Source organism: Chelmon rostratus, chromosome 2, assembly GCF_017976325.1.
Source record: "Chelmon rostratus isolate fCheRos1 chromosome 2, fCheRos1.pri, whole genome shotgun sequence".
NCBI lineage: Eukaryota > Metazoa > Chordata > Actinopteri > Chaetodontiformes > Chaetodontidae > Chelmon > Chelmon rostratus.
Genome location: NC_055659.1, coordinates 5,255,502 through 5,282,535, shown reverse-complemented (window position 1 = coordinate 5,282,535; position 27,034 = coordinate 5,255,502). Strand labels below are relative to the sequence as shown.

At 44.2% G+C, this 27,034-nt stretch overlaps 1 protein-coding gene across 1 annotated transcript in view; it reads left to right on the top strand.

Annotated features, from left to right (window-relative positions):
* LOC121620948 (filamin-B) overlaps positions 1 to 25,620 on the top strand; it is a 67,839-nt gene extending 42,219 nt beyond the window's left edge. Inside the window, exons 16-49 of the mRNA XM_041957209.1 lie at positions 336 to 459; positions 1,755 to 1,915; positions 2,006 to 2,096; positions 2,212 to 2,366; positions 2,653 to 2,770; positions 3,007 to 3,086; positions 3,234 to 3,419; positions 3,559 to 3,873; positions 4,149 to 4,266; positions 5,378 to 5,578; positions 5,968 to 6,141; positions 6,240 to 6,402; positions 6,499 to 6,659; positions 8,103 to 8,394; positions 8,705 to 8,858; positions 9,225 to 9,414; positions 9,497 to 9,744; positions 10,009 to 10,092; positions 11,178 to 11,283; positions 11,950 to 12,090; positions 12,752 to 12,880; positions 14,028 to 14,201; positions 14,754 to 14,912; positions 15,216 to 15,419; positions 15,728 to 15,880; positions 16,466 to 16,588; positions 18,156 to 18,422; positions 19,017 to 19,154; positions 19,244 to 19,359; positions 21,565 to 21,697; positions 21,902 to 22,078; positions 22,284 to 22,502; positions 23,315 to 23,527; positions 23,763 to 25,620. Coding sequence (XP_041813143.1) covers positions 336 to 459; positions 1,755 to 1,915; positions 2,006 to 2,096; positions 2,212 to 2,366; positions 2,653 to 2,770; positions 3,007 to 3,086; positions 3,234 to 3,419; positions 3,559 to 3,873; positions 4,149 to 4,266; positions 5,378 to 5,578; positions 5,968 to 6,141; positions 6,240 to 6,402; positions 6,499 to 6,659; positions 8,103 to 8,394; positions 8,705 to 8,858; positions 9,225 to 9,414; positions 9,497 to 9,744; positions 10,009 to 10,092; positions 11,178 to 11,283; positions 11,950 to 12,090; positions 12,752 to 12,880; positions 14,028 to 14,201; positions 14,754 to 14,912; positions 15,216 to 15,419; positions 15,728 to 15,880; positions 16,466 to 16,588; positions 18,156 to 18,422; positions 19,017 to 19,154; positions 19,244 to 19,359; positions 21,565 to 21,697; positions 21,902 to 22,078; positions 22,284 to 22,502; positions 23,315 to 23,527; positions 23,763 to 23,950 — 5,655 coding nt within the window. The 3' untranslated portion in view covers positions 23,951 to 25,620. The remainder of the gene's footprint in view (positions 1 to 335; positions 460 to 1,754; positions 1,916 to 2,005; positions 2,097 to 2,211; positions 2,367 to 2,652; positions 2,771 to 3,006; positions 3,087 to 3,233; positions 3,420 to 3,558; positions 3,874 to 4,148; positions 4,267 to 5,377; positions 5,579 to 5,967; positions 6,142 to 6,239; positions 6,403 to 6,498; positions 6,660 to 8,102; positions 8,395 to 8,704; positions 8,859 to 9,224; positions 9,415 to 9,496; positions 9,745 to 10,008; positions 10,093 to 11,177; positions 11,284 to 11,949; positions 12,091 to 12,751; positions 12,881 to 14,027; positions 14,202 to 14,753; positions 14,913 to 15,215; positions 15,420 to 15,727; positions 15,881 to 16,465; positions 16,589 to 18,155; positions 18,423 to 19,016; positions 19,155 to 19,243; positions 19,360 to 21,564; positions 21,698 to 21,901; positions 22,079 to 22,283; positions 22,503 to 23,314; positions 23,528 to 23,762) is intronic.
* Positions 25,621 to 27,034: the final 1,414 nt, after the last annotated feature.

The following is a 27,034-nucleotide window of genomic DNA, read 5'->3' as shown; positions in this document are numbered from 1 at the left end:
TCCTGTGCAAATATAGCCCCCCCGAGTCAACTAGAAGTTAAAAAATTTACTTCTCTGAACTGATATAAATATTAGGGTTTAAGGTTTTTTTTCAGGTGCAACTAGGATTACACAATATGTTATATGTATATGTTGATGTAAGTAGTATATAGACTGAAGACTGAAAAGTGGTGGATCCAGGATGGATCCCTGTGGTACTCCGTATTTAGTGTTGATACTTTGCAATTATAAGTTACCAAAACCTGACTGACTGCTGCATTGTTTTAAACATAACATGATCAGAGTGAGGAAATCTCTTAAAGTAAGAATATAAGTGATGTCATTTCCTCTTTTAGGTCAACGTGGGTAAAGGCAGCCACCCCAACATGGTGAAGGTGTTCGGTCCTGGAGTGGAGAGAACCGGACTGAAGGCCAACGAACCCACACACTTCACTGTGGACTGTTCAGGAGCAGGAGATGGTAAGAAACACACACACACACACACACACACTAATAATTAAGACAGGAAATCCCCACAGACGGTTTTATTTGGTGTGACAGCAGTTTCCATCTGTGTCAGAACAACTCACAGAAAGAGTCCACACACTAAAAGACGTCTAGACGCTTTACACAGACAAACATTTACCTTTATGTTGTCTGTGAATGATTCACACACACACGCACACACACATACACACACACACACACGCACCCTGGTATGTCCTGGCGATGATCTCAAGGCAGAAACATCCTGACAGGAAATTCATCACTCTGACCTTCCTGAGCAGAGCAACACACACACACACACACACACACACACACACACACACACACACACACACACACACACGATCACACTTCATCTACTTGCATAAACCAAGAACAAAAGTATGTTAAAGAGCAACTTCATGCCCCCTTCACATATTAAAGAAATGCATTCAAACCTGTACACATGTTTTAGCCGTGTTTGATAATACATGTTATCATCCACAGTTCATAGAATCGTAGTTACATTACAAACTCTTTTTTTAATGTCTGTGCAGATCATGTAATAACTAATGTTTCGCTGTTACCACCAGAAGCATCTTTTTTACTGCCCTACATGGAAAGCAGTGGCAGTGACTCTCCCTGTTGTTTACTCTCCACAACAGAGCTGCATACACACTGTTGTCCTGCTCTGTCACCTCCTCATAGCTCCTAAAGTGGCATATTTATTTATTTTATTTTATTTTAAGTGAAGCGCTTTGAGAAGTTAATTCGATCATTTTAATGCTTTGTTTTTGCCCCCTGGTCCTGGATACCTCAAAGATTTTCATCTAACAATACAATGTTGTGTTACCTGAAGTTGTTTTGGCTTGCCATGTGCACAGCAGTTGATTGTGTATGTGGACGTACACCTGTCTGTTACGCTTCATCGCGCTGCTCCCGGCCAAACTAGCTGCAGGTAAACACGGGAAGTGAAGAGAGAGAGAGTTTTCAGTTTGTCAGCAGCTGAAGAATCTGACCTGTTTCTGTTGACACAGTTTCCTGCTTCATTCCTCTCACACTTTGAATTCCTCTGCTGTGATTGACAGCTCAGGTCTGCTGCATCCCAGCAGCAAACAGCAGGAAACACAAACACTCTCACCCCCTCTGGTGGCAGCGAGTGTCACTTGAAAGAAAGAAGCTCATCAACGTCTCTTCACACTGACCTCATATGCCTTCTAATTCATAAGTCTAGTCATCCGTCCATGATATGTCCATCTTCATGTGTGTGTTTGTGTGTGTTCATTCAGGTGATGTCAGCGTTGGCATCAAGTGTGACGCCAATATGGTCAGTGACAAAGAGGCTGACGTGGACTTTGACATCATCTCCAACGCCAATGACACATTCACTGTCAAATACATCCCTCCTGCTGCTGGAAGACTGACCGTGAAAGTCCTGTTTACTGACAAGGTACACACACACACACACAGCTGAAAGGTTTGCAGGTTTTAATCTCTGAGAAGATCTTGAAGATGTCGATGTTCTGATGATTCCACACAGGAAGTTCCACAGAGCCCGTTTCTCGTCAAAGTCGATCCTTCCCACGATGCATCGAAGGTTAAAGCAGAGGGTCCTGGACTGGCTCGCACTGGTGAGACACGCACGCACACACACACACACACACACACACACACAATCAGGATGACCCAGTGTTTTTGTTTGATGTGTTTCAAATTCTTTTACCTATTATTTATCTACCTGTCCAGGTATAGAGAGCGGTAAGCCGACTCATTTCACAGTGTTGACCAAAGGAGCTGGTAAAGCACCGCTGGATGTTTCCTTCTCCTCCCCCGTCAATGACTTTGACATCATCGATAACTACGACTACTCCCAGACTGTCAAATACACACCTGCACAACAGGTACGCCAAACACACACATGCACAACAGGTACGTCAAATATGCAACTACAGAACAGGTACACCAGATGCACCAGAACAGCAAACCAAGTGAACGCTGTGTGCAGACAGCATGTCTTCACCTGCCTGCAGTCGCTCTGAAGGGCAGCGCTGCCCCAATGACAACTGAAAAGAAAGCAAGGCAGCACCACTCACGTCACGTTCTGACGTGTTTTCAGTCAACATGTGCCTCCTGTCTCTGACTATGGAGCAACTGTTGAAGCGTTGCATCTGTGTAATGTGTCTGCAGGGGGAGATGACGATTGTGGTGAAGTTTGGAGGAGATCCCATCGCCAAGAGCCCCTTCACGGTCGGGGTCGCCGCCCCGCTGGATCTGAACAAGGTCACCCTGGACAGCCTTGATGGAAGTAAGAAACCAGTCCTTCTCCGCATCCAGCTAGCTTTCCATCCAACTGTTAAACTACAAATATTAGCAAACATTAAAAATGTTTAAAAACATGGAATTTGTCTCAGTTGATAAATATTCAGGACACCACGAGAGAGAATAAAGTTTTCCATAATTTACAGAAGAAGTGTTATTTTTCACGGAGGCCTCCCTACGATTAATTTCTTCTTGACTGTTAAATTGATAAATGTCTTTCAGGAGTGGAGGTCGATCAGGAACAGCAGTTTATGGTGGACACCAAGGGCGCAGGAGGGCAAGGTCACCTGGAGGTGGCGGTGGTGAGTGTCGTATTTATGTCTTAGGTTTTTACTCAGATGATGACGAAACCTGTTTGAAGAACCAGTTCATTGTTGGTTTTGCCTTTTTCATGCAAGTAGTTTACAAAATGAAAAATAAAGACAACAAGTGTCTGTCTGTCTTACTAGCTGAGTCCCAGCAAGCAGGCGGTACCCTGTAAAGTGGAGCCTCAGCCTGGTAAAGCAGGCATCAGTCTGGTCCGTTACACCCCCACAGAGGAGGGGGTCCACGCTGTCAACGTGTCCTACGACGGACACCCCGTCCCTGGGAGTCCCTTCCCTGTGGAGGCCCAGCTGCCTCCAGACCCGAGCAAGGTAACAGCATGTAATCCTTAAGGCGTTTCTATTTATTTCTAACCTTTAAAGTTGTTCATCTTTTTTTAAATCTTTCTGGGTGACAGTAGTAGTAGCAGCTGCATGGCACCATTATCATCCCCTCCCGTCCCCCCTCCAGGTGAAAGCGTTCGGTCCTGGTCTGAAGGGAGGTCTTGTGGGAAACCCTGCAGAGTTCACCATTGACACCAAGGGCGCCGGCACTGGAGGTCTGGGGCTGACGGTGGAGGGACCGACTGAGGCCAAGATCGAGTGTTCGGACAACGGCGACGGGACCTGCTCCGTCTCCTACCTGCCCACCGAGCCCGGAGACTACGTGGTTAACATCCTGTTTGAGGAGGTCCACATCCCGGGGTCGCCATTCAAAGCCGACATCCAGATGCCCTTTGACCCCTCTAAGGTGGTGGCGTCGGGGTCGGGCCTGAAAAGAGGCAAGGTGAGGGTCAGGAGAGGAAGACAGACAGGCGAGCTGGAGCTAAAGATTCAGCAGTTTAAAGAAGCTCACCGTCAGATTGTTGATGCATTTTCTCTCAAATCTGATTTGTGCCTCTGACTCTCATCAGCGAGATTATTTAAAGAAAACTTAGAAAAGGAGAAAGTACTTCAGGCACCTTCCACTTTCCAGAACGATCTAGTCTTTGATGTTTGTCATGAGTGAGGAACTGTCCATTTTATATATATATATATGTGTGTGTGTGTGTGTGTGTGTAGGTTGGAGAGACCAGTGTGGTGAATGTGGACTGTTCCCAGGCTGGACCAGGACAACTCAGCCTGGAGGCGGCGCTTGACTCTTCCCCGACCAGTCCTACTGGCTCTGCACCAGGCTCTGGTAACACTAACCCTGTTTTCATTCACTGGAGACCAGTATATCCACTATCAGCTGCAAACGAGCACACTGGCTGTACATGTTTTAGCCCGTTAAAAACAAATCCAACAGTCTGCACGTTAGTGCTGATCACTTCCAAGTCATGCTTTCGGGCATTCAATCGTTCGCAACTGGACCTCGTCAGTTTGTCTTAGACAGTAGCTTGGTGTCTCCGCTGGTTGCCTGGCAACTGCTCGGAGCCAACAAATAGTCTGATACATAACCTCCCGTAACACGCTGAATTGTTGTTTTTACACTTACAGGAAGGCTTAAACAAACAACAGGCAACGTGCTGATTAATGAGCTTTAGAGCTGCAGGTGGATTTTGTTCACTAGCCATAGCTAGGTTAGCTGTTTTCCCCTTTTTCCACTCTTTATGCTAAGCTAATCTAACTGGCTACTGGCTCTGGACAGATACTACAGTGGTATTTATGTTGTAATCTAAGTGTTCTTCAGAAAGCAAATTAAAGTTTTTTTCTGTATTCATTTTCACAGTGTTGAACTTGCCTTCAGCTTACTTATATGCTGTATTTTGACAAAAGACAGCATATTTTTTGATGTTTCTGTGTGCTACAGTCAGGCAGCTGTGAGCAGGTGCTTTCATTTCTCATCGCTGATGTGTTTAAACACATTCTGACATCTGAGATATGAAGTAGGCTACTAAACTGCTTAAAATAAACAAATGACTGGATTTAATCCTCTGACCTCATAGTTCATTAATACAATGCACTGTAGGAGCCAGCTGGCCAGATCTGAGCCGGGTCTGGAGTGGATCCAAATAATCTTCAGTCTAATCAGATCTGGACCGGTCTTGTATTGCTGCGGGTCAGTATGTCTAACCCTCAAATGATGTCTGAGACTTCAGTCATGGTCAAACCACTATGATCCTTTAACTATTTGATGGGAAAAAGCAGCAGATTCTACAGAAATGCTCACAAACATGTCATGAATACAAAGTAATGATGAGGCTGTGAAGAGTGTCGTCTGTTTAAAGCACACAGAAAGACCAGCTCGTGTTTAAGATTTTCAGTCTTCAGTTCTCTGATGGACATAAAAACTCGGCCATGTGTTCCAGGTGTTAAAGCTAAGACAGAGGTGGTGGACAACAAAGACGGGACCTACACAGTGACCTACGTCCCCCTGACCGCTGGCATGTACACCCTGCTGCTGAAGTACGGAGGCAAGGCCGTCCCCGGTTTCCCTGCCAAGGTGATGGTGGATCCTGCCGTCGACACCTCCAAGGTCAAAGTGTTCGGACCCGGAGTGGAGGGGCAAGGTGCAGTATGTCCATCTGAGTCAGGTTGTAGCTCTACGTCGTTCAGCAGGCTAAATCCAAAGTACATCTTCAAATATTAGAGGGCAAATAAAGTTCATAGTTTGTGTGAAGCTCCTGAAACACTGAATCTCACCCTTCCCACAATACAACTCAGTTCTTTGACTGACTTGTTGAAGCCCACATCTGCCAAACTCGTCTTCAGTTTGCGGTGCAGGGTTTCTGTTATTGATCTGTAGTTTCCAAGCCGAAGCCGATAAACATGATGACATCACTATGACATCGTCAGGGTTATGTCCGCAGACTTGACGAAGCTCCTGCAGAGCCACAGAAGAAATACAGCTGCTTTCACGGGCCGAGTAGGACTAACTATGGCCTCCTCTCGCCTCCAGCTGTTTTCAGAGAAGCCACCACAGCGTTCACGGTGGACGCCCGTCCTCTGACCCGGCGAGGAGGAGAACATGTGAAGGCGGAGGTCAGGAATCCGTCCGGGGCGCTGACTGACTGTCTGGTTACCGACAACGGTGACGGGACCTACGGCGTCGAGTACACTCCTTTCGAGAACGGTAACACACCTGCTGCACTGAAAAACACTGAACTATTAGCAGACTGCTTTACTGGGATCTACATCCATCAGCTGCTGCCTGTCCTGGTTGAATTTCAGGGGTCCACAGCGTCCAGGTTCTGTATGACGACACACCGGTTCCTAAGAGCCCATTCAAGGTTTCTGTGTCGGAGGGATGTGACCCCAGCAGGGTGGTGGCTAAGGGTCCCGGGCTCCAGCAAGCCCTGACTGACAAGCCCAACAACTTCGACATCATCACCAGGTACAGTTGGTAACAAAAGGCTGTTTGAAGGCAGACCAGTTTTGATGACTTTAGAACAGACTGTTGCTGACTTTGGGTGTGTTGATCCTGAACCAGAGGGGCAGGTATTGGTGGTCTCGGCATCACTGTCGAGGGTCCATCAGAGTCAAAGATGTCCTGCAAAGACAACAAAGACGGCAGCTGCAGCGTGGAGTACGTTCCCTTCACCCCCGGCCTCTACGACGTCAACATCACCTACGGAGGAGAACACATCCCCGGTGAGATGAGACGTTATTCCTTCAGTGGTATTTTATTTTAAAGCCTCGTCACGCTGGCGTCTCCCAGAACTTCACTACTCTGTGTGTGGCACTCAGCCCCAAGTCCACTGGTAAATCTTTAAAAACATCTCACAAATATGTAGTTTCATTAAAAAAAAGGCTCAATAATGACCTACAACAGTTTCTTGGCAAACATAACTCAAATAGGAGGACATATTGCATTTGTATGGGACTATTTTAGGTGGTGGATTGATACACATTTAGTGCTCTAGTGAGTATCTACGATGAAGGAACATGTCACAGTGCAAAGTGTGTCGAACTGATCTGTCATTTATTTGTGGACAACACGAGCTGTGTGGGACGGAGGAATCAGACATCAGGCTTTGATACACAGACAGTCCTTGTAATTGGATCAATTCATTGATGTTTTTGGTGTTTTCATTGGATTTGTTGAAAAGAAGAAAAATATAGAATATCACCTCTATCATCCTTTAAATGAAGACAGGTTGTCTTGAATAGTAGACATTAATGACTTGCTAAAGATAAACTCTGATCTATTTGAGAAAGCTCAAAAGTCTAATCACTGACTTATCATCAGCAGAGATCCCTCCACAGATCCACTAAGATCGCGTCTGTTTATTTCCTAAAGGCGCTATAATGTCGAATCCCTTGTAACATTTTGTTGGCTCTGCTCTCATTTCCGCCCATAAACAACCACTGATGTTAAAAGATGTGGTTTTTCACTTAATGTTGGAAAGATGTTATTGGCTGCTAAAAGACGTGCCGCGTGTTTGAGTTTAAAGTTTTACAGATGTGGTCGACATTAAAAAGCTGCAGCTCAGTTTAATTGACTTTGTTCAGGAAAAGCTCAGCGTGTTTCCTTGTTCAACACCTTTCATAGACAGCTGTTGGTTTGTGGTTCTGCTGTGTGAAGGCATCAGCTGGAGGTACAGAAAGAGTCAGGATGCAACCACATTACCCAGAAACCCAGAAAATCTCACCATTTGAGCAGTAGGAACCAGGAAGTGTTTGGCACTGCTTGAAAAATAATTGAATTATCCAAATAGTTTTCAGTTATTTTAGCTGATTATTATTTGTCCTCTTTTCATCATCATTTAGAGCTCAATGTCTGTTCTGTTCTGCAGGTATTTTCTGTTTTATGACTAAAATGAACTTTGGACCTCATAGTGGTATAAGAAAAAGCCAGGGATAAACAAAGCCAGCAGCTCTAGAACCACGACACTGACATGGCTGAAATTTCTGAAAAAAAAAAAAAGAGTACAGAAACACATTAAATGACCACAATTATTCTACAGTTTCTTCAAAAACAGACTAAATATTAGTGACTTTATAATGTGATATGTTATTTCACTGCATGGTGCATGTTTTTATTCCTTTGTGTTTGTGACTTAAACCAGCTTTTCCTCTTCCTGATCTTTCCAGGAAGTCCATTCAAGGTCCCAGTGAAGGATGTGGTGGATTCCAGTAAGGTCAAGGTGTCCGGTCCTGGTGTAGGATCAGGGGTCAGGGCCAATATCCCACAGTCCTTCACGGTGGACTGCAGAAAGGCAGGTGTGGCCCCGCTGGCCGTGGCCGTCACCGCTCCTAAAGGCGTCGCGGAGCCCGTGGAGGTGACGGACAACGGGGATGGGACTCACTTGGTGTCCTACACTCCGTCTGTGGAGGGACCGTACTCTGTGGCCGTCAAGTATGCAGAGGAAGATGTCCCCCGCAGGTACAGAGCAGTACTGCAGTTCTAACACTGGGGTCATTTAACAGGAAGTCTCATGCAGGTGTCAGGTGACCAGTTCAAACACACAATATTGGTGGAAAAGTAAAGTAAATCTTTTAGGTTTTCACATGTATTTGTTGTTTCTCCAATGAGACAGCAGAGGTTTGTTGTGATGATGATCTGTACTCTGAACTAGTTTTGTGGGACTTCAAAAGTCAACGTTTGTAATAATAACTGAATTAAACATTCACAGTTTATAAATGTATGAAAAGCAGAAGAGCATCTGTTCTAAGTGTGTCTGTGGTCTCTTTAGTCCCTTCAAGTTTCGGGTTCTGCCGACTCACGATGCCAGTAAAGTGCGAGCCAGCGGCCCCGGGCTGACCAGCGGCGTCCCTGCTAGCTTCCCCGTTGAGTTCAACATCGACGCCAAGGATGCCGGCCAGGGCCAACTGAGCGTGCTCATCACCGTCAGTAAAACGCACAGACACACACAACTATACCCACCAATGAAAGATGACGTCACACTTAAAGGACCAGTCAGTAGGATTCAGGGGATCTATCTGCAGGTCCTCTTCCACAGAGTCTGCCATGTTGCAACAGCATGTTTAGCGTACAGTGGGTCAGAATGGACAAATGAAACACTGTTTGTTTCATGAGTGTAGCGGCCACCGTAGGTTATCCTACACGTTTGGAAGGGAGGAGAGACACAGGGGGTCTTCAGTTGATGGCAGTCTACAGCCTCACCACTAGATGCCACTAAATCCTCCTCACTGGTCCTTTAAAGTTTCCGTCCTGCCGCCTTTCTTCATTTCTCTTCCCTCCCTTTACTTCAGGATCAGGATGGTAAACCTAAGCAGCCCAGTATCCATGACAACGGTGATGGAACATACCGGGTGTCATACATCCCTGACCGTGCGGGCCGGTACACCATTGTCATAAAGTACGGTGGTGACGACATCCCCGCCTCACCTTATAGAGTCCGTGCCACGGCAACCGGAGACGCCAGCAAGTGCACTGTCACTGGTATGTGACCACAGATGAACGCATGAAAAATGGAAACGTTTCTAGAAATTTAAAACATTGAATGTTCTCCTCCCCCTCTCAGGTCCAGGAGTGGGCCCCACGGTGGCCATTGGAGAGGAGCTGGGCCTGGTGGTGAACGCTAAGGGTGCTGGGAAGGGGAAGGTGAGCTGCGTGGTGGTTCAGCCCGACGGCAGCGAGGTGGAGGCCGAGGTGCTGGAGAACGAGGACGGCACCTTCGACATCTTCTACACCGCGCCGGCACCCGGGAACTACGTCATCTACGTCCGCTTCGGAGGGGAAAACATCCCACGCAGTCCCTTCAAAGTCATGGTGAGAGGGTGGATGCAGAATTGTGTTTATTCTGGGGTTTATGGATTCATATCAGATGACTACATCCATCTTTGAAAGGAGGAGAGGATCCCAAAAACATGCAGACAGATGAAGATCTCATTATTTGGCTTTTATTTGACTGTTTTTGACCTCATTCATGCCTTTAATTTACAGCCCAGCATTTACCCACAAGGCCACAGCGGTGTGTGTTAGCATAGGAACCTCTGTTATTGTGTGTGTTAACCCTTACTGTCATGTCTTCAGGCTACTGATGAGGTACCCATGGTGCAAGAGCAGAAGTCTCTACAGCAACAGGCCGCCCCCCCCGGAGCTGGCTTCCAGCCCTGGGTACCCCCGCACAGACACGCACACACACACACACGCACATACATGTATATATAGAGATGGGTGATATGACCTTATATACCATACGAAAAACAATCATTGTTACTGTTTTGAGTCTTTTGTTTTTAAACTCAAGTGTTGTCTCAAGTGAGCAGTTTGTTTCTGTTTGTAGTATTGGCACAGTTTGGATATTTTAAACGAGGCATCTTAAACCGGTTCCATAAAGGGCCGCGTGGCTGCAGGTTTTCATTCCAACCCAGGAGGAGCACATCAGGCCAACCAATCAACATCAAGGGATCGCTTAGTTATCAGCTGAAGACTGAGATCAGCTGATTAATTGATTCCAGCCTGGTGTGTTCCTCCTTGGTTGGAATGAAAACTTGCAGCCACATGGCCCTTTATGGAACCGGTTTGAGATGCCTGTTTTAAACCATTTCTTACAATTTCTATACTGTGAATATACACTTTCCATGATTTGAAATTACATACACTATGATAAAAGATTTTGGCCATATTGCCCACCTCTACATATAAACATTTACATACTCAATGTCAAATTACCCTTCAAAAACATATGGTCACACACACACACACACACACACACACACACAGCTCTTCTCTCGCAGGTGGCTGCTGGTTAAAACTTGACTTCTCTCTCTCTCCATTCTAACGTGTCCTCGCTCAACTGCTTTGCCTCCTCCGTGTCATCGCTTCTCTTTTTGTCAGCCAATGGGATTGCAGCACATATTTAACATCATAACATAAATAATAAAGCCCAGGTGTTTGTGAGATGTGTTGCAGAAGGTGTTGCTGTAATTATGGGTGTTTGAGGATTTTTTTCCCCCCTGCAGGGTGTTTGTTTTCGTGGCCCCTTTCTCTGTCCTCTTCATCAGCGCACTCTTCATCGCTGTGGCTGCATCACAGTCACCTCATCATCATATTCTTCCTCCTTGCTCCTGCTCCATCACACTACGATCCCAGGATGCCTCTGTGTGGGCGGGGCTGGGAAGCAGCAGCATGTATGAGGTCGCTGAGACAGACAGGAAGTTGTTTGTAGCGTTGACCATGTCAAACTCTGTCTCCTTCAGGTGACATCAGACAGCTATCAGCCAAACAGCAGCAGCGTTAATGGAAGCGGCTTCAGACCGTTCGACATGGTGATACCTTTCTCCTTCAGGAAGGGAGAAATCACAGGTGAGAGAGGGACTGATGAACTGAATGCTTTTTGTCTGCTGATTCAGAAATACAGTCGTACATGTTGGCGGTCCCGGATGTTTCCCACAGTTAACCAGATTAACGCCCCTTTTAGATGCACACCTGGTTAATTAAATATGATGGTAATGTTGGCCTTTCGTCTGAGTCTCCACAAAAACAACGATCATACTATGTCCTTAACATTTCCATCCTGGTCCTTTTTATTACCAGATGAAGCCATAATGAACATCGACTTAACAGACTGGTGAAGCCAGCGATGTTACGTAACAGCTCCACTTGTCAAACCAAACAATTAGTCCTCCTCCTTCCATATATCATGACCGACACTTCCTTGCTGCAGATCAGTTCACCTTCTGCTCAAGAAGTGAAAAAGGCATCAAGGATGAAGAATAATTGGCTGGTTTGGCGAATGTGCACGTGGTTAACTTTTATTCCTGGACCCTGATTTCTACGGTCCAAATGCATATCACAGTAGAGACGGTGTCTTCCAGCATGTAGTCTGTTATAAATTCATCAGGAGTGGGAAAAATCCATATTGATAATCTGTTTACCCCTCTTCCATACGTAACATATTAATAACAGAAACGTCAAATTGAAATAATCAAACCATACGCACATCTGCCTCTGATGCTCTGACTCTCTCAGGTGAGGTGCTGATGCCTTCAGGTAAATCAGCTCAGCCACTGATCTCAGACAACATGGATGGGACAGTCACAGTGCAGTACTCGCCCACTGAGGCCGGCCTGCATGAGATGCACATCAAATACAACGGCACACACATCCCAGGTGAGCGAGCGAGCAAACACACATACACAGATTTTCATGACTAGGGTTAGAAAGGTGCAGTGAAGACACCTGGTTTCCAGCAGGAAAACTGCAGCTTCTCTCAGACATCAATCTACTGTCAGGATGTTTGGACACTGACGTCATAGTCAGGATGAAGCATGGAATGTGTGTGTGTGTGTGTGTGTGTGTGGGTGTGGGTGTGTGGGTGTGTGTGCATGCGTGTGCATGTGATTAGGTACCATGGGCATTCTTCTGCTGATATAATAGCCTCCACACTTCTGGTTTCAGTCTTTCCACCAGATGTTGAACTTGCAGGGATTTGCTCCCATTCAGCCACAACAGCATTAGCGAGGTCCAACACTGATGTTTGGCGAGAATGGTGGTGGTGTTCTAGTTCATCCCAAAGGTGTTGGATGGGGTTGAGGTCAGGGCTCTGTGCAGTCCAGTCCAGTACACACAAAGTTGCAAGAACAGTATTGTCTTAAATGTCATTGTTTACTGCAGCATTAAATTTGACCTTCATTGGGACAAATGAGCCCAAATCAGAAGAAACAGGCCCAGACCAAAATTACGCAATGTGTGGAATAAGGATTCCTGAAACAGCTCCACCTTTCGTCTCAATGCTTTATGTTTTTCTGATGTTGGAGTGTGTGTGTTGCAGAGTCTCCCCTTCAGTTCTATGTGAACCATGCCAGTAGCCCTAATGTCACGGCCTATGGTCCTGGTCTGAGCTACGGGGTCGCCAACAAGATGGCCACATTCACCGTCTTTACAGAGGACGCCTCTGAAGGTACGTTAGTTACAGGAAGAGGAGGAGCAGCAGAGTTGGTAGTTATTCTGGTGACAGTGTCATCTGACAGCAGCAGCACCTGTGATGACAGCGTGTTTTATATTTTTACAACACGTTTTAGTAATCGTGATATTTGTTATAAAAGTTGCACCTCAGTGACTGCAACAAAAACCTTATCAATAATATTAAAGCCACAATGTGTAGAATTAGAAGATATCTGACTGTAGCACCCTTCAGGTTTATCAAAAAAAAAGGCTGTTATAGACAGTAATATACTCTGTCTTTAGAAAACAAGAGAAATAGCCCAGTCAATTTAGTGACAAAGTGTTTTATTTAAAAAACAACAACATTAAAATGTTATAAACCCTTGAGGGAGCCTGTAATCCTTAAATCTCTCTCTAGATAAATGGCAGCGATGAGTCACAAAAGGTTCAGTTTAGCACTGATTTTAGCCTCATGTGGCTTTTAGGAAAACTATCTGCAAATCCAGCAAGACGAGCGGATACAGTCACAAGTCTGGTGTTTTTAATCTGATGTAACGTAACTGCAACTATTAACTGTTTTCATTATTGATTAATATGCCAATTATTTTCTGGATTAATCAATTATTCTTTTAAAGTCATGGTGAAATGGAAGTTAGAGCATCTTTAGCTTCAGTCATGTGACATCCACATAAAAAACAAACCCTGTGTGAGGGGTTTGGTTAGTAGAAGTATTTAAAAAAAATCCTTTAGATGTGATTGGATCGCTTAAAGGTGGGCGGGGCTTACACAATGTTGGCATATGGAGCCAACCACAAGAAGCTGGAACCAATAAATCTTTGTCATTTCTTTTTGGTAAATGACAATTGTTGTTGATGATTAATTTGTGTTAACTAATTGACTAATTGTTCCAGCACAAAACAAAAATGCTCTTCAGCATTCGTAGTATTTGGCAGTAGTAGTAGTAGTAGTATTCGTGGCAGCAGCAGTAGTAGTGACAGTATTTGCAGTACTAGTGTTTATAATAGTAATGTGGCAGTAAACTGGTCTCTTTACAGTATTATTAGCATAGAAGCCATATTTTTGTCTTTTTTTAGTTTTCAGTAGATCCGTGATAACATCCTGTTTCATATAAATTCAGTTTGTCTGTCTGTCCGTCCGTCCAGGGGGTCTGGACTTGGCCATCGAGGGTCCCTCTAAAGCAGAGATCAGCTGTGTGGACAACAAGGATGGGACGTGCAGCGTCAGCTACCTGCCCACTCTGCCGGGAGACTACAACATTCTGGTCAAATATAACAACGATCACATTGCCGGCAGCCCGTTCACCGCCAGGATCACCGGTGAGACTCAACGCACAGACAGTATACCAACAGGCAGATTAATTATTAATTAACGATCAGTAATTCAAACCCAATTTTATTCGCATTTCTATTTAAACAGAAGGAATTTTCAGGTTATCATTCATTTTTGACTTTTCATGATTAGTTTTAAAACTTATCTAATCTTTAAAGAGCCTTTAATTGAATAAAGGGTTTGTCAGCTGGTTTTGGATTCCTGCTATTGTTTACAGCGACTTATGGAATCATGTTGTGAAAATGTTATTACCGTACTTAAAATTCACGAAGAGAAGCGCTAATTCACACAGTAAAGGCCACATATTTAACGAATGAGGCTACAGTTCAGACCTTCATGTTTTAACTAAGTGGATCACAACAGGAGACGAATCAGGATCTGTCAAAATTAGCTGATGATGATTTATTCTCTAATTAAGCAGAAGAAAATGTTTCTGACGCCAAGACAATTAGAAACAAACTGCTCAGTCAGTCGTTATCAGTTAGTCTGATCATCAGATATTGAGATAATGTTACCTCTTACCTGTGTGTGTGTTTCAGAGGACAACCAGCGGCGCTCTCAGGTCAAACTTGGCTCTGCAGCAGATTTCTCTCTGGACATTAATGAGACAGACCTGAGCCTGCTGACCGCCAGCATCCAGGCGCCGTCCGGCCGTGACGAGCCCTGCCTGCTGAAGAGGATGGCCAACAACCACATCGGTAACACACACACACACACACACACATTAGTAATTAGTTAAAAGGTTACTGTAACATGTGCTCATTTGAATCTTTCTTCTCACTCTTTACACCCTTCCTCTCTTTCAACTATTTTCCCTCTTTTCCATCTGTTCTTCCTCTCCCTCCTCGATCCTTCTTTATCTTCCTCTTCTTCATTTTCTCACATCTGCTTCTCTTCTTCTGTCGTCCCTCCTCTCCTTCACTTTTCATCACTTATTAACTTTTGCATCTTGCCCCACTGCACTCTCACCCCTTCCCTCCTCCTCCTCCTCCTCCTCCTAGGTATCTCCTTCATCCCACGGGAGGTGGGTGAACACCGGGTCAGCATCCTGAAGAATGGCCGTCATGTCGCCAACAGTCCCATCACCATCATGGTTGTCCAGTCTGAGATCGGCGATGCCAGCCAAGTCAAAGCTCACGGTGACGGCCTCGTCCAGGGGACCACCTTCAACAACTCCAGCTTCGTGGTCGACACACGGGAGGCCGGTCAGTATGCAGGCCTGCAAACACCACAGCTGTGTTTACTTATCTCCATTTATGTTTTTAGCCGTGCTGGCTAACTTTAGCAGGCTAACATAGTAAACATTGTACTGGCTAAACAAGCTGATTTTGGTGGTAGCTCAAAGCACTGCTTTATATCAATTTAAAGGAGTTTCCTGGCTTTACCAGTAATATTATATTCAAGTTAATTTCTGCAATCAGGGATGATGATGGCGTCAATAAAAAGTCTGTCAGCTGTCTCTCTCTGCCAACCAGTGTTAACTTCATGTACTGTGTTCTGTTTATGCGTGCAGGCTATGGCGGACTGGCTCTGTCCATCGAAGGTCCCAGTAAGGTGGACATTCAGACAGAGGACGTGGAGGACGGGACGTGTAGAGTCACCTACTGTCCGACTGAACCAGGAAACTACATCGTCTCAATCCGCTTCGCTGAGGAACATGTCCCAGGTAAAAGCCAAACACTTTTTACAGATTACACTGCGGGTGGACAAAAATGTTATTGATGCAATTCTCACAGTTCATCTAGAATACAAGTTACTGATTCCATTCCCCCAAAGGCAAAATTGTATTTTTGAGGACTGGAATTATCTGTGTGTCAAGTGTGACATTTTAAGTGAAGCCATGGATTACTTGGAATGACAAATATTTATTATAAATCCTGTATTTCTGTACTGCTTTGTGATGCCATAACGTACAATACTCTGATTTACTGATAAAGCTTTGGAGTAAGACTTTAAAGGGGGAAGATTTTCACAGTCATACTTTGAAATCTCCTTCCACTCAAAAATGTGTTTTGGTTACTGTTATTTCACTTTGATGTTCAACACATTGTGGTCCAATTTGCAACTTTCACATAAAGTGGAAACTCAGATTGTTCAGTGTGCACACACACTGGGAACAGACTTTTCAGTGAAAATGCAACTAAAGTTTTGAAAGAAGTTCTGGATTTTTTTTAAGAGGGAGAATATTTTTAATGAACCATAGTGGAATACGTCTTTTCACACAAATAATCTGAGATGTGTTTGTCAACAGGAAGTCCGTTCACGGTGCGGGTGACTGGGGAGGGTCGTATCCGGGAGAGCATCACCCGACGACAGAAGGCAGCATCTGTTGCCAGCGTGGGGAGCGTGTGTGACCTCAGTCTGAAGATACCAGGTACACACACACACACACACACACACACACACACTTTCTCACCTTGCTAATCTGAAGGCTTGTCCGATTGGCTGTCTGCAGTGTCTGTCGGTGTCCACACATACCTGGATGACAGGTGCAGTAATGGTACTGTGTTTGTTTTGTAAGTCAATGAAAGAAAACCCTTCAGGTTAAAGTGAGTGGGTCCTTACCTCGTTGAGCCTCAGTGTGTCACAGTGTGACCGTCAGCCTGGAATCCAGAGACGTGGTTCAGACTGAAAACATCCTGCATCCTCGGGTCTACTCCTCTGCCTCCTTTTCTTCAACTGTTTCCCGTCTGAAGCTCTGTTGATTCTTACTACTGATCTGCACTGACTGTAGTCTGTCTGCTTTATCTTTTGTTCTTTCCTAATCTCTTATTTTCCTGTCTTTCTTTCCCTCCTCTTCCATCCTTCTGTCTCACCCTGCCTCCTTTTCCTTGGCTTTTTCCTCCTCAGCGTCTCCTTATTTTCTCTTCTGCCTTTTGTCCTTGTCTCCATTCGTTTCTCTCCTCCTCACCCTCCTCTCTGTGTCCTCCTCCACCTTTTCATCCTCCTGTCCTTCCAGTGAGCTGGTTCCTCCTGATCTTGTCTCGGCAGCTCCTCTCTCACACCTCCACCCGGTCCTACTGCTCTCTCTGGTGGTCTGGAAGATCCAGAGGTCGCGGGGCTCATTCCTATGCTGTTGCCCAGGATCAGAACCTCTCCCCTGGGCGTGTTCGCCTCATCACCGGCCTCTCTGGTCTGGTGCTGGCAGGAGGGTCAAGGGCAGCGAGGGGTGTTTGGGCTGTTGATGCCTGTTGCTCAGTGGGTGGCGCCAGGGTGGAGGGTGCGTTGTAGAGTCCTAGGAAAAAAAAAATGCTGGGGTTGGCAGCACAAGGTTTGCAACATAACATGCTCTATTAAGTTGAAGATGTGTGTGTTTGTTTGAGACAAAATCCACCTCATCAGTTTCTGTTGCTTCACTTTGTTTGGTTTTAGGGCTGGGTGATACCATTAATATACACCACATACGCACTACATTTCAGAGGGAATTGGTTCACTTATTTATTTAACCATGGTTACTAATTACTTATTAGAAGTTTGATTCAAAACGTGAGTATTTCTATACTGTAATATTGTTACTTTCACTGAAGAACAAAATCTCAATACCTCTTCCACCACTGCCCCCTTTATTAAATATTTTAGAAATTATTCTTGGGAATGTCTGATCAGGTAGTTGTTCAACTGAATTATTTTAGGCAACAAAATGATGTAGTCACAATATCAAAATTACCATAAAATGATAATACAAGAATACAAAATACAGTAATATGTATAATAGATACCATACCTACAGTTGTCACACGTCTTGCAAAAGCAATTTACCGTAGGTATGTATATCTACTGATAGAGGAAGCAAAGACAAATTTCAACACTGGATAAAAATACTGAGGAACTAAACTTGCTCAGATGTGCATTGACTGTACCAACAATGACACATAACCGGATAAGGTTAAATCAGCTACGTTAACAAATACACAAAAAGTAATAAAACTCTCTGTTTTCAGCGATCGATATGCAGGACGTCACTGCTGAGGTCACTTCCCCGTCTGGAGCCAGTCAACCTGCAGAGCTGGTCGCCGTGGGTAATGACACCTACTGCGTGCGCTTCGTGCCCACAGAGATGGGTGTGCACAGTGTGAGTGTGAGGTACAGGGGTGTGCATGTGCCAGGCAGCCCCTTCCAGTTCACTGTGGGGCCGCTGGGAGAGGGCGGGGCCGCCAAGGTGAGAGCCGGAGGTCCAGGACTGGAGGGAGCACAGGCAGGAGAGCCAGGTACACAAACACAGACACCATCTTTACAGGGACTTGCTCCACTGCTGCCCAGAAACTATTAAAACACATCAATGAGCCACTCTGTTGCATAATTTCCTCCTGATGGAGTAAAGTTTGCTGCAGTATATATATTTTTGTCAATTTCTGAACTTCTTTTTGTGACCGTTTTTTAAGATTTTCATCTTCAGGAGGAAGTGAAACTAAAATGAGACTAAATGCCACATAGAGGATAGAAGTTCAAAAGTAAGAGAAGGACATACACATTGTTGGTTTTGGTCATGCAACATGAAGAATATCACCAGCCGTATCCTATGAGAGAGGCACACTTTTAGGTTGAACACACATTGGTTTGAAAAAGGACAACAATCTAACTAACAATCTAAAAATGGTAAATCAATCACGTCTGCTGCACTCTCTGCTACTTAAAAACTGTCATGGTTTAACATTATTATCAGAAAATAGTAAAAAGAAATGCTTTATGTCTGGCAAGTATTTAAAGGTTTCAGCAGGATGAGCTCGCTTTGTAACTCATAACACATCTGACATGTCTGATATGATAATACATTAGCTTTCTTATATCCACTCTTTTACCAGCTGAGTTCAGTATCTGGACGAGGGAGGCAGGGGCTGGCGGCCTGGCCATCGCTGTGGAAGGACCCAGCAGGGCAGAGATCTCCTTCGACGACCGCAAAGACGGAACCTGCGGCGTCTCGTACATCGCTCAGGAGCCTGGTAGAGAAAACACACACAGCTGACCCTGATGATTGTTCACTGATGTCTCTTTGACTCCCTGAGTTACATTCTTGTTCCCTTGTCTCCAGGTGATTACGAGATTGCAGTGAAGTTCAATGACCAGCACATACCTGACAGCCCCTACCTTGTTCCTGTTGTTGCTCCAGCAAACGACGCTCGCCGCCTCACTGTTACCGGCCTTCAGGTGAGGCATGAGGAGACACCTCCACATCCAGCCTGCCCTGCATTGCTAAAGGGCTCTGGGGCACAGTTGCATAAAAATGTGATGTTAGGAGCAAAGAGATTTTGAGCAGATAAACTGGCTGTAATGGTTTGACTGGTTTGAGCTTACATTAAACGAATTCTGTGACCTGCAGTATTAAATCACATTCGCTGTTACCACCAGGAAGTACAGGTGTTGCCAAATCAAACAGGACTGAAATAATTAAGACTGCCACTTTAAAATAATTCTGAATCCAGCTCACACCCAAATCCAACCTGTAATGCTTTAAAACTTAGCGTCACACTTCATCGCTGATTTTCAATATGTTAGTGAGCTGGAAGGAAGTGTAACACGAATTACAGATAGTCAAAACATGCTTTCAGAGCTTTAGGGCATTCAATCGTTCGCAACTGGACCTCGTCAGTTTGTCTTAGAAGACGTTTCGCCTCTCATCCGAGCAGGCTTCATCAGTTCGTACGCAACCAGACTAGATAGGACAGCTCTAGTCTGAGCAACCAGACTAGATAGGACAGCACTAGTCTGAGACTAGAGCTGTCCTATCTAGTCTGGTTGCGTACGAACTGATGAAGCCTGCTTGGATGAGAGGCGAAACGTCTTCTAAGACAAACTGACGAGGTCCAGTTGCGAACGAATGAATGCCCTAAAGCTTACAATGACCTGGATGAATGAGAATATTCACAGGCATGCTTTCAGAGCCTTTTCAGTGCAACAAAAAGGACTTTTGGAGACTCAACACTTAGATTTGTCAAGATAGTGAACATCAGGCTAAATAGCTCATATCAGTCAGACCCTTGCAGTTGTACAGATAGTCAGGTATTAGAATTTTCTTTATGCAACTGGCCTCTCATGGACGTGACCACAGCCAGGCAAACACACAGTTTCAGTGTGAAACCGACACTTTGGCTTGAGAGAGGTGCCACAGGAAACTTCAAGGAGAGTCAAAACTGGAAATAGTTTGTCCTTCATCCTGCCTTGGACACACTCTTAAGGATTCACACAACTCTTTTCACTCCATGATGTTTCACATCATTTCCAAAATGTCAGCTTCACAACAAAAATCATCAGCAGATTTCCTTGACATTTACTGAACACAGTACCTCTGTCTGTGTTGGATGGACAGACACTGTCCTTTCAGTGATGTAATCCCAAACACATCTGTTCAGACTGACTGTGTTTAGACATCTGTGTTCAGGAAATCCTCCCTCTCTTGACTGTTGTGTCTGGCTCTGGTCATCCTTCTTCTGTCTGGTGTGGAACTGCTGGTGTTTCTCTTGTGTTTCATTTAAAGGCTTTTAACAGGATCGTCATTATCAGCATCATCGGCTCCCTGGTTGCCTAGCTACAGCAGACTGAGGCGGGCCACAGCAGACCTCCCGCTGTCCTTTTAGAGACTATAGTTTGTTTCTTGTCTGCAGCACGCTAATGTCTTCATTAAATCTGGGTCTTATGGTACAGTCAAATACTGCTGTCTGGGTACTTCATAGCAACAGTGTATTAGTGTCTGAAGATGCGATAGAGATTTTGCCAAAATGCAAATCCCTTTTAATCTCTGCTGTATTTGGCAATGTACAAGATTTTTGCATCAGTGTGATGAGGTGCCTTGATTTTGATCTCATTATACTCTTATAAGCAGTTTCCTACATGACATTCCACTTACTATATCATGACATATAACATTATCACTAATTAAAATGACAAATTATTGTAATGAAGTTAAGGTATTGAGCCTCAATAATGGAAATGACACTGCATATCTAAAAACTCTAAAATGCTGGAAACCATGTTAAATTTAATGAGACTCAGACTGTAAGACTGTACTATAACACTGTAAGACTGTAGTATAGTGTCACTGTGTCTAACTTTGCTTTTTAATACTGTGGCCGTTTGCCTCTGTCTGCTGGAGCTGCACCAACAGGAGCTCAGGTAAGATTAGAAGACAGTAAATAAAATACATTAAGAGAGATCATAGAAATAGAACTGAGAAATAAGAGAGTAGAACAGGAACTGTCAGCAGGAACACAGTAATTTGTTTGTAGCACTTAATTCTACTACTTAAAAATGAGTGTATTTGTATATATATGTGTGTGTGTGTGTTTAGTCTTACCTTATTTTCTTCCCCACTGTTAAACTGTCCATCCCTGTGAATTGACTGTGCGTGTGTGGTAGGAGTCTGGTCTGAAGGTGAACCACCCAGCATCCTTTGCGGTGCGTCTGAACGGAGCGCAGGGCAAGATGGCAGCCAAAGTCCACAGCCCCTCTGGAGCTCTAGAGGAGTGTGCTGTCACTGAGCTGGAAAGAGGTCTGTGTATGTTTTAAAAGTACACCTAGGCAATATATGGCAGCTTAAAGAGGTCTAAAGAAGCCAGGATGGTCCTGCCTGAAGTCCTGTTGCTTGTCGCAAATACTGCTAAATTGTCTGTCAAGGAGGAAAGTGGTCTTTGATATCTTGAAATCTTTGACATTGTGATTGCTGGTAACCAAATCCCTTTGTCCTGTCCTCCAGACAAGTACGCTGTCCGGTTCATCCCCAGGGAGAATGGGGTCCACTCCATCGATGTCAAGTTCAACGGCTCTCACATCCCAGGAAGTCCTTTCCAGGTCCGAGTTGGGGAACCAGGACAGACAGGAGAGCCCAGTCTGGTCTCAGCATATGGAGCTGGACTGGAGAGAGGCACAACAGGTGGGTTACCTGTCTGCGTGTTGAGCTGACTCATCACCTCTTTAATTGTGTCATTGTTATCTATAAAGGCAAAACAAATTAATATTGTCTTTAAATTAAATGTATTATTTCATTAAAGGTCAAATTATAAGCTATACATTTTAATAAGGGTTTTGTACAGTTAATAAAAGGAACCACTGGTACTAAAAGTGTTTTAATCTTGCAGGTACCCAGTCAGAGTTCATCATCAACAACACTAAAGCGGGCCCCGGGGCCTTGGCCGTGACCATTGAGGGTCCATCCAAGGTAAAGATGGACTGCCAGGAGGTTCCAGAGGGCTACAAGGTGCAGTACACTCCCATGGCACCTGGAAACTACCTGATCAGCATCAAATATGGAGGACCAAACCACATCACTGGCAGTCCGTTTAAGGCCAAAGTCACAGGTATTGGTGAACGTCACTGTGCTGAACTGACCTGTGCTGTGCCACTATAGCCTGATGCTACAAATCCTTTGGCACGTTGCACCAGCTATGTGAAAGCTTGGGTGCAAAATCCACACGAAATGATGACATTGAAACTAGTCACTTTGATACTTACGCCATGTCGATATCATGCTCATCTTAACTTGTCTGCAAACTAACCCAAGATATTGTCGCAGAAAATGATGTACGACAATGCCACGTTTCAACTTATACATAGCTGGTGCAACGTAATGCAGGTGTTTGTAGGCTGTGTTGAGTAGTTTGGTTTATTGTTGTGTGAATAACTGCTTAATCATAGAAAGGGTGTCGTCACATCCATACATTTCTGCTGAACTGAAGCTCAGTTCAGTTTTATAGCAGAAATGATGTGAAGTGTTTTCTCAAAAATATATTTATTGCCATTCAGTATAATACCAAATTTATGTCAAAGTAATGATACCCCAAAGATCCATGTAATAGCTTTGTCCTTACCTTTTAACTCCATCTCTTGGTCTTCAGCAAACTGAAGTATGACATTGACATAGAGTTGATTGCTAAAAAAAACAGCTTGTCAACTAGCATTCTGGGTAATGTAACAGTATTAACTAAAGTAGGGGCAGATGCAGCAGGCTTTAATTTATTTTGTTGCAGAATTAATTGTATGGAAAATCCTGTTTTTGCACACCAACTTTTTCTTTTGATGACTGCTTGCTCTCCTGCCCTACAAAGCATTTTAAAAAATTGTTAAGCTACCAGAGTAAAGTTTCTTAAAAATGATTATACCCTGTTCTTAGGTCCTCGGCTGGTGAATGTGACCAATGCCAGCGAGACGTCGACCCTGACTGTTGATCCAGCAGTAAGGGCGTCCAGCAGCAGCAGCTTCACCCAGAGTGCCATGCCCAGGCTAGCTGACTCCGATGCCAGCAAGGTGCTGAGCCGAGGCCCCGGCCTCAGCAAGGCCTTTGTGGGCCAGAGGAGCAGCTTCTCTGTCGACTGCAGCAAGGCCGGTAAGGATCTCACATGATCCTACTGTTGTTTCTGTTGGGAGGGAAAGATTTGTCATTGTTTTTGATACTTGACGGTAGAGACACATTTTGGTTGGTTTTAAGTAGAATTGTATTTTGACTGCTGAAAATATGACAGTAAATGAGGTTGTGACATATGGAACGTTCCTTTAACACTTTTAACAACACTGGTGTTCAGGTACTTCACTTACATGTTATCTTTCCCTCCTCTCCCCAGGTAAGAATATGCTCCTGGTGGGTGTGCACGGTCCACAGATCCCCTGTGAGGAGGTTCTGGTCAAACACTTGGGCAACCTGCAGTATAATGTAAGCTATGTGCTGAAAGAGCGGGGCAACTACATCCTGGTGGTCAAGTGGGGTGACGACCACGTCCCAGGCTCCCCCTTCCATGTCACCGTCCCATGATGCACCAAGACCTGCTTTCACTCCTCCTGCATCATTCTGCATCCCTGTTTGAGTGGACACATTAGCTGCACTTCAAATAACTGTCCAGTGAACAAGTTGCTTAACAAAGCTATTTTTGCTAATTTTGTTTTTCAGATCAGATTTTCAAATCAGATATTTCAAGCATTTTCTGCCCTGAAGGAATTGATTTACATGTTGAAATGTTTCTGGCAAAACTACCCTTCAAAAAAAGGAAAAAAAAGTCAGATTTTAAAAACCCCTGTAAAGTTGAAGGGAAAAGAAAATTAGACTCATTACTCTTTTTTGACACTTTTTCTGCAGTGAATCAGGGAGGCAAAACAGTAAAAGTGATAGATGATATAATCTGGCCTAAAGATGGAGCTGTAAAGACAAAGGATAAAAGAAATGACCTGATTGGGAAAGAGAGATTTCATTTATTGATTTTTGCTGCCCTGAAATTGACAAATTTTGCACTCGTTTTTATACTTGATTGGTAAATAAAGTTAGCTGGTTTTACACATGAAGTTAGTGGGTGAGAGTGTCCTGACACAACAACTTGGTGTCTCTGCATGTTTCCAAAATGTAAAACTGAGTTTGGAAGAAGGTTTCAACTGAGGCAAGGGGAGCCAAACTTTAAAATGCGTATGTTAAAGAAAATAACTGGAATTACACAGCACTTAGCTTAGGTTACACAATGCCAGGAACATGATGAAAATGAGACACATTTAATCTGGAGCTCTGTGAGCTGAATGACCAGCTTCTGAATACTATTGAATCCTTGAGTTTTCTCGGTCAGTCAGCTGCCACAGTACAATAAATTATAAACATAACTGTGCACACCTTTTATGAAAAGAATTAAGAGCTGACTTAACAGCTCAGTTCCTATCAAGAAAACTGGAATTCTCTGTGTTTGGTTTGCTGTCGGTATAATGGTTCTTTAAAGTTCTTTACAGACCGGACTTGCTCTGAAAGTAAGCATCAAACTGTATATGACTACTGATGTTTATTGTTAATTTCTTGAAACTTAGCTCCCAGAATTTCATAAGTACATAATGTTACCATAACGAATCAATGACTGTTAAAGCTGCCTTCACACTACTGGTTCCTGCACTGTACAACAGACTACTTAATTATGTGCTAGAGTTGTGGGTTCATCGCTGTTTCCTGTTCCTTCAGCTGCATTTTCACATGAACAGATCTGACTTTTAACTTTGTGGCTCAGTTCTGATCTGCTTCACGTCTGTCTGAGCAGAGTAGAAATCACACTCTAGTAGGGATGCTGGATGACCAGGGTTCAGATTTGATATTGATATTCAAGTCTGGCATCCTCAGTATCTCTCTACCAGTTAAACTCTTTGCAGTGAAAAAACAATAAAAACAGACTGTCAATCACTGCATACAATGCTGAAATAAAACAAAAATTTGATCTGAGCTGGAAGATTAAAGGTCATATTTTTGGTTTGTGTGTAAATCCTGTAGAAATCTGGATGAATGTCTTTATGTCAAACCTGGATGGTGTTGCCTAATCATTGCTACTTTTGATACTTAAGGGATGAGAGGACTTTTGTATGGGGAAAAGGAACTTCTCATTTTGTATTGGGGAATGGGTGTTTTAATGTGAAATTAAACCCTGAGATGATGTACATTTGATAATTAAAATCAACAGGTATTAATAACATTGACTTCAGTCTTTCATTTACAGGATCTCATTTCTTCTCAGTGTTTTGACATGCAGTTTCATTCACAGGCTACAGGGCAGTGGAAGTAGTAGTTTACTTACTGTACTTTCACTTTAGGAGGACCTTTAAGAAGGTTCCTGACTGAGTGAAATGACCTGGAACCTGCAGCCATGATAAGAGCTGTTCCATAGATGTCTGGAGCAGGTAACAGCGTTCGAGGCAGCTGGCCTCATATTGAACAAAAACAAATGTGAGTTCAAACAGCAGCAGATGAAAATGAAGCGAGACCTGACCCAGAGAAAGTGGCCCAGGACAGAAAATTTCCCACAACCTCAAAATTTATCTAAGCTCAAGCAGTTTCTTGGAATGGTCAACTACATGGCCAAATTCATCCCAGAGCTCTCTGCAGCAGGGTAATTACACTAAGAAATGCTGGAGGTGAAGGTGGAATGGCTGTGGGGGCCTACACAGCAAACTGCTTTCCAGAGAGGTCTCAAAGCATCTACACCTGTACTCTACTTCACGCATGCTACCGCGCCCACTATGGTCTTGGATGACGCTAGCCGTTATGGCTTGAAGGAGTCCTGGAAACCTGTGGCCTAGCCATAGTTGATGCTCTCACCAGGAGCTCAGAGTAAAGTACTGGGGATGAGATGTCCACTGATGTGGCACACAACCAGACTCAGTTCTGAGCCATGTCCCTACTACACCACAGAGGATGCAAGAGGTCAAAGTCCACACAGCCAAGAACCCCAGCTGCAGGTGATAAGAAAGGCTTCACGGTGATCTCCAAGAATTTCACAGGATATAGTGATGAAAATCCACTATACTATATATATATACAACTGTATTACCTTCCAGACCATGGCAACAAGTAGGTGTTGATTTGTGTGAGTACAAGAGGCAGTCATATCTGGTAGCATCAGACGACTACTCCAGGTAACTTAGAGATCCTACACCAACCTGTGCAAACCAGTAGCCAGATCATAGCTAAAAACATGGCATGGTATGGTATTCCAAAAGTGCAATAATGGACCTCAGCTAGTTTTAGAGGAGTTCAGACAGTACAATGAGAAATATGATTTTACTCATGTAACATCTAGTCCGCACAATGCCCAAAGGAATGGACAGGCTGAAAGCACGGTAGAGGGATTCTTATGTAGGAAGATACCCTCCTGATTCTGATGACATACTGCAGATCTGCTGATAGGTCAGAAAATTCAGAAAACTTTACCCACCCCCATCTGGGAATTTACACCCAAACTAGCCACAAAAAGAAGAAATCAGGCAAGCAGATGCAGCTGTTATGCAGAGACAAGCACACCACTACAGCGTGTTCAGAGCATGGTGAAGAGATCCTGGGTCAACAAAGAAAGTAACCCATTATCTCAGACACCTTCGGATA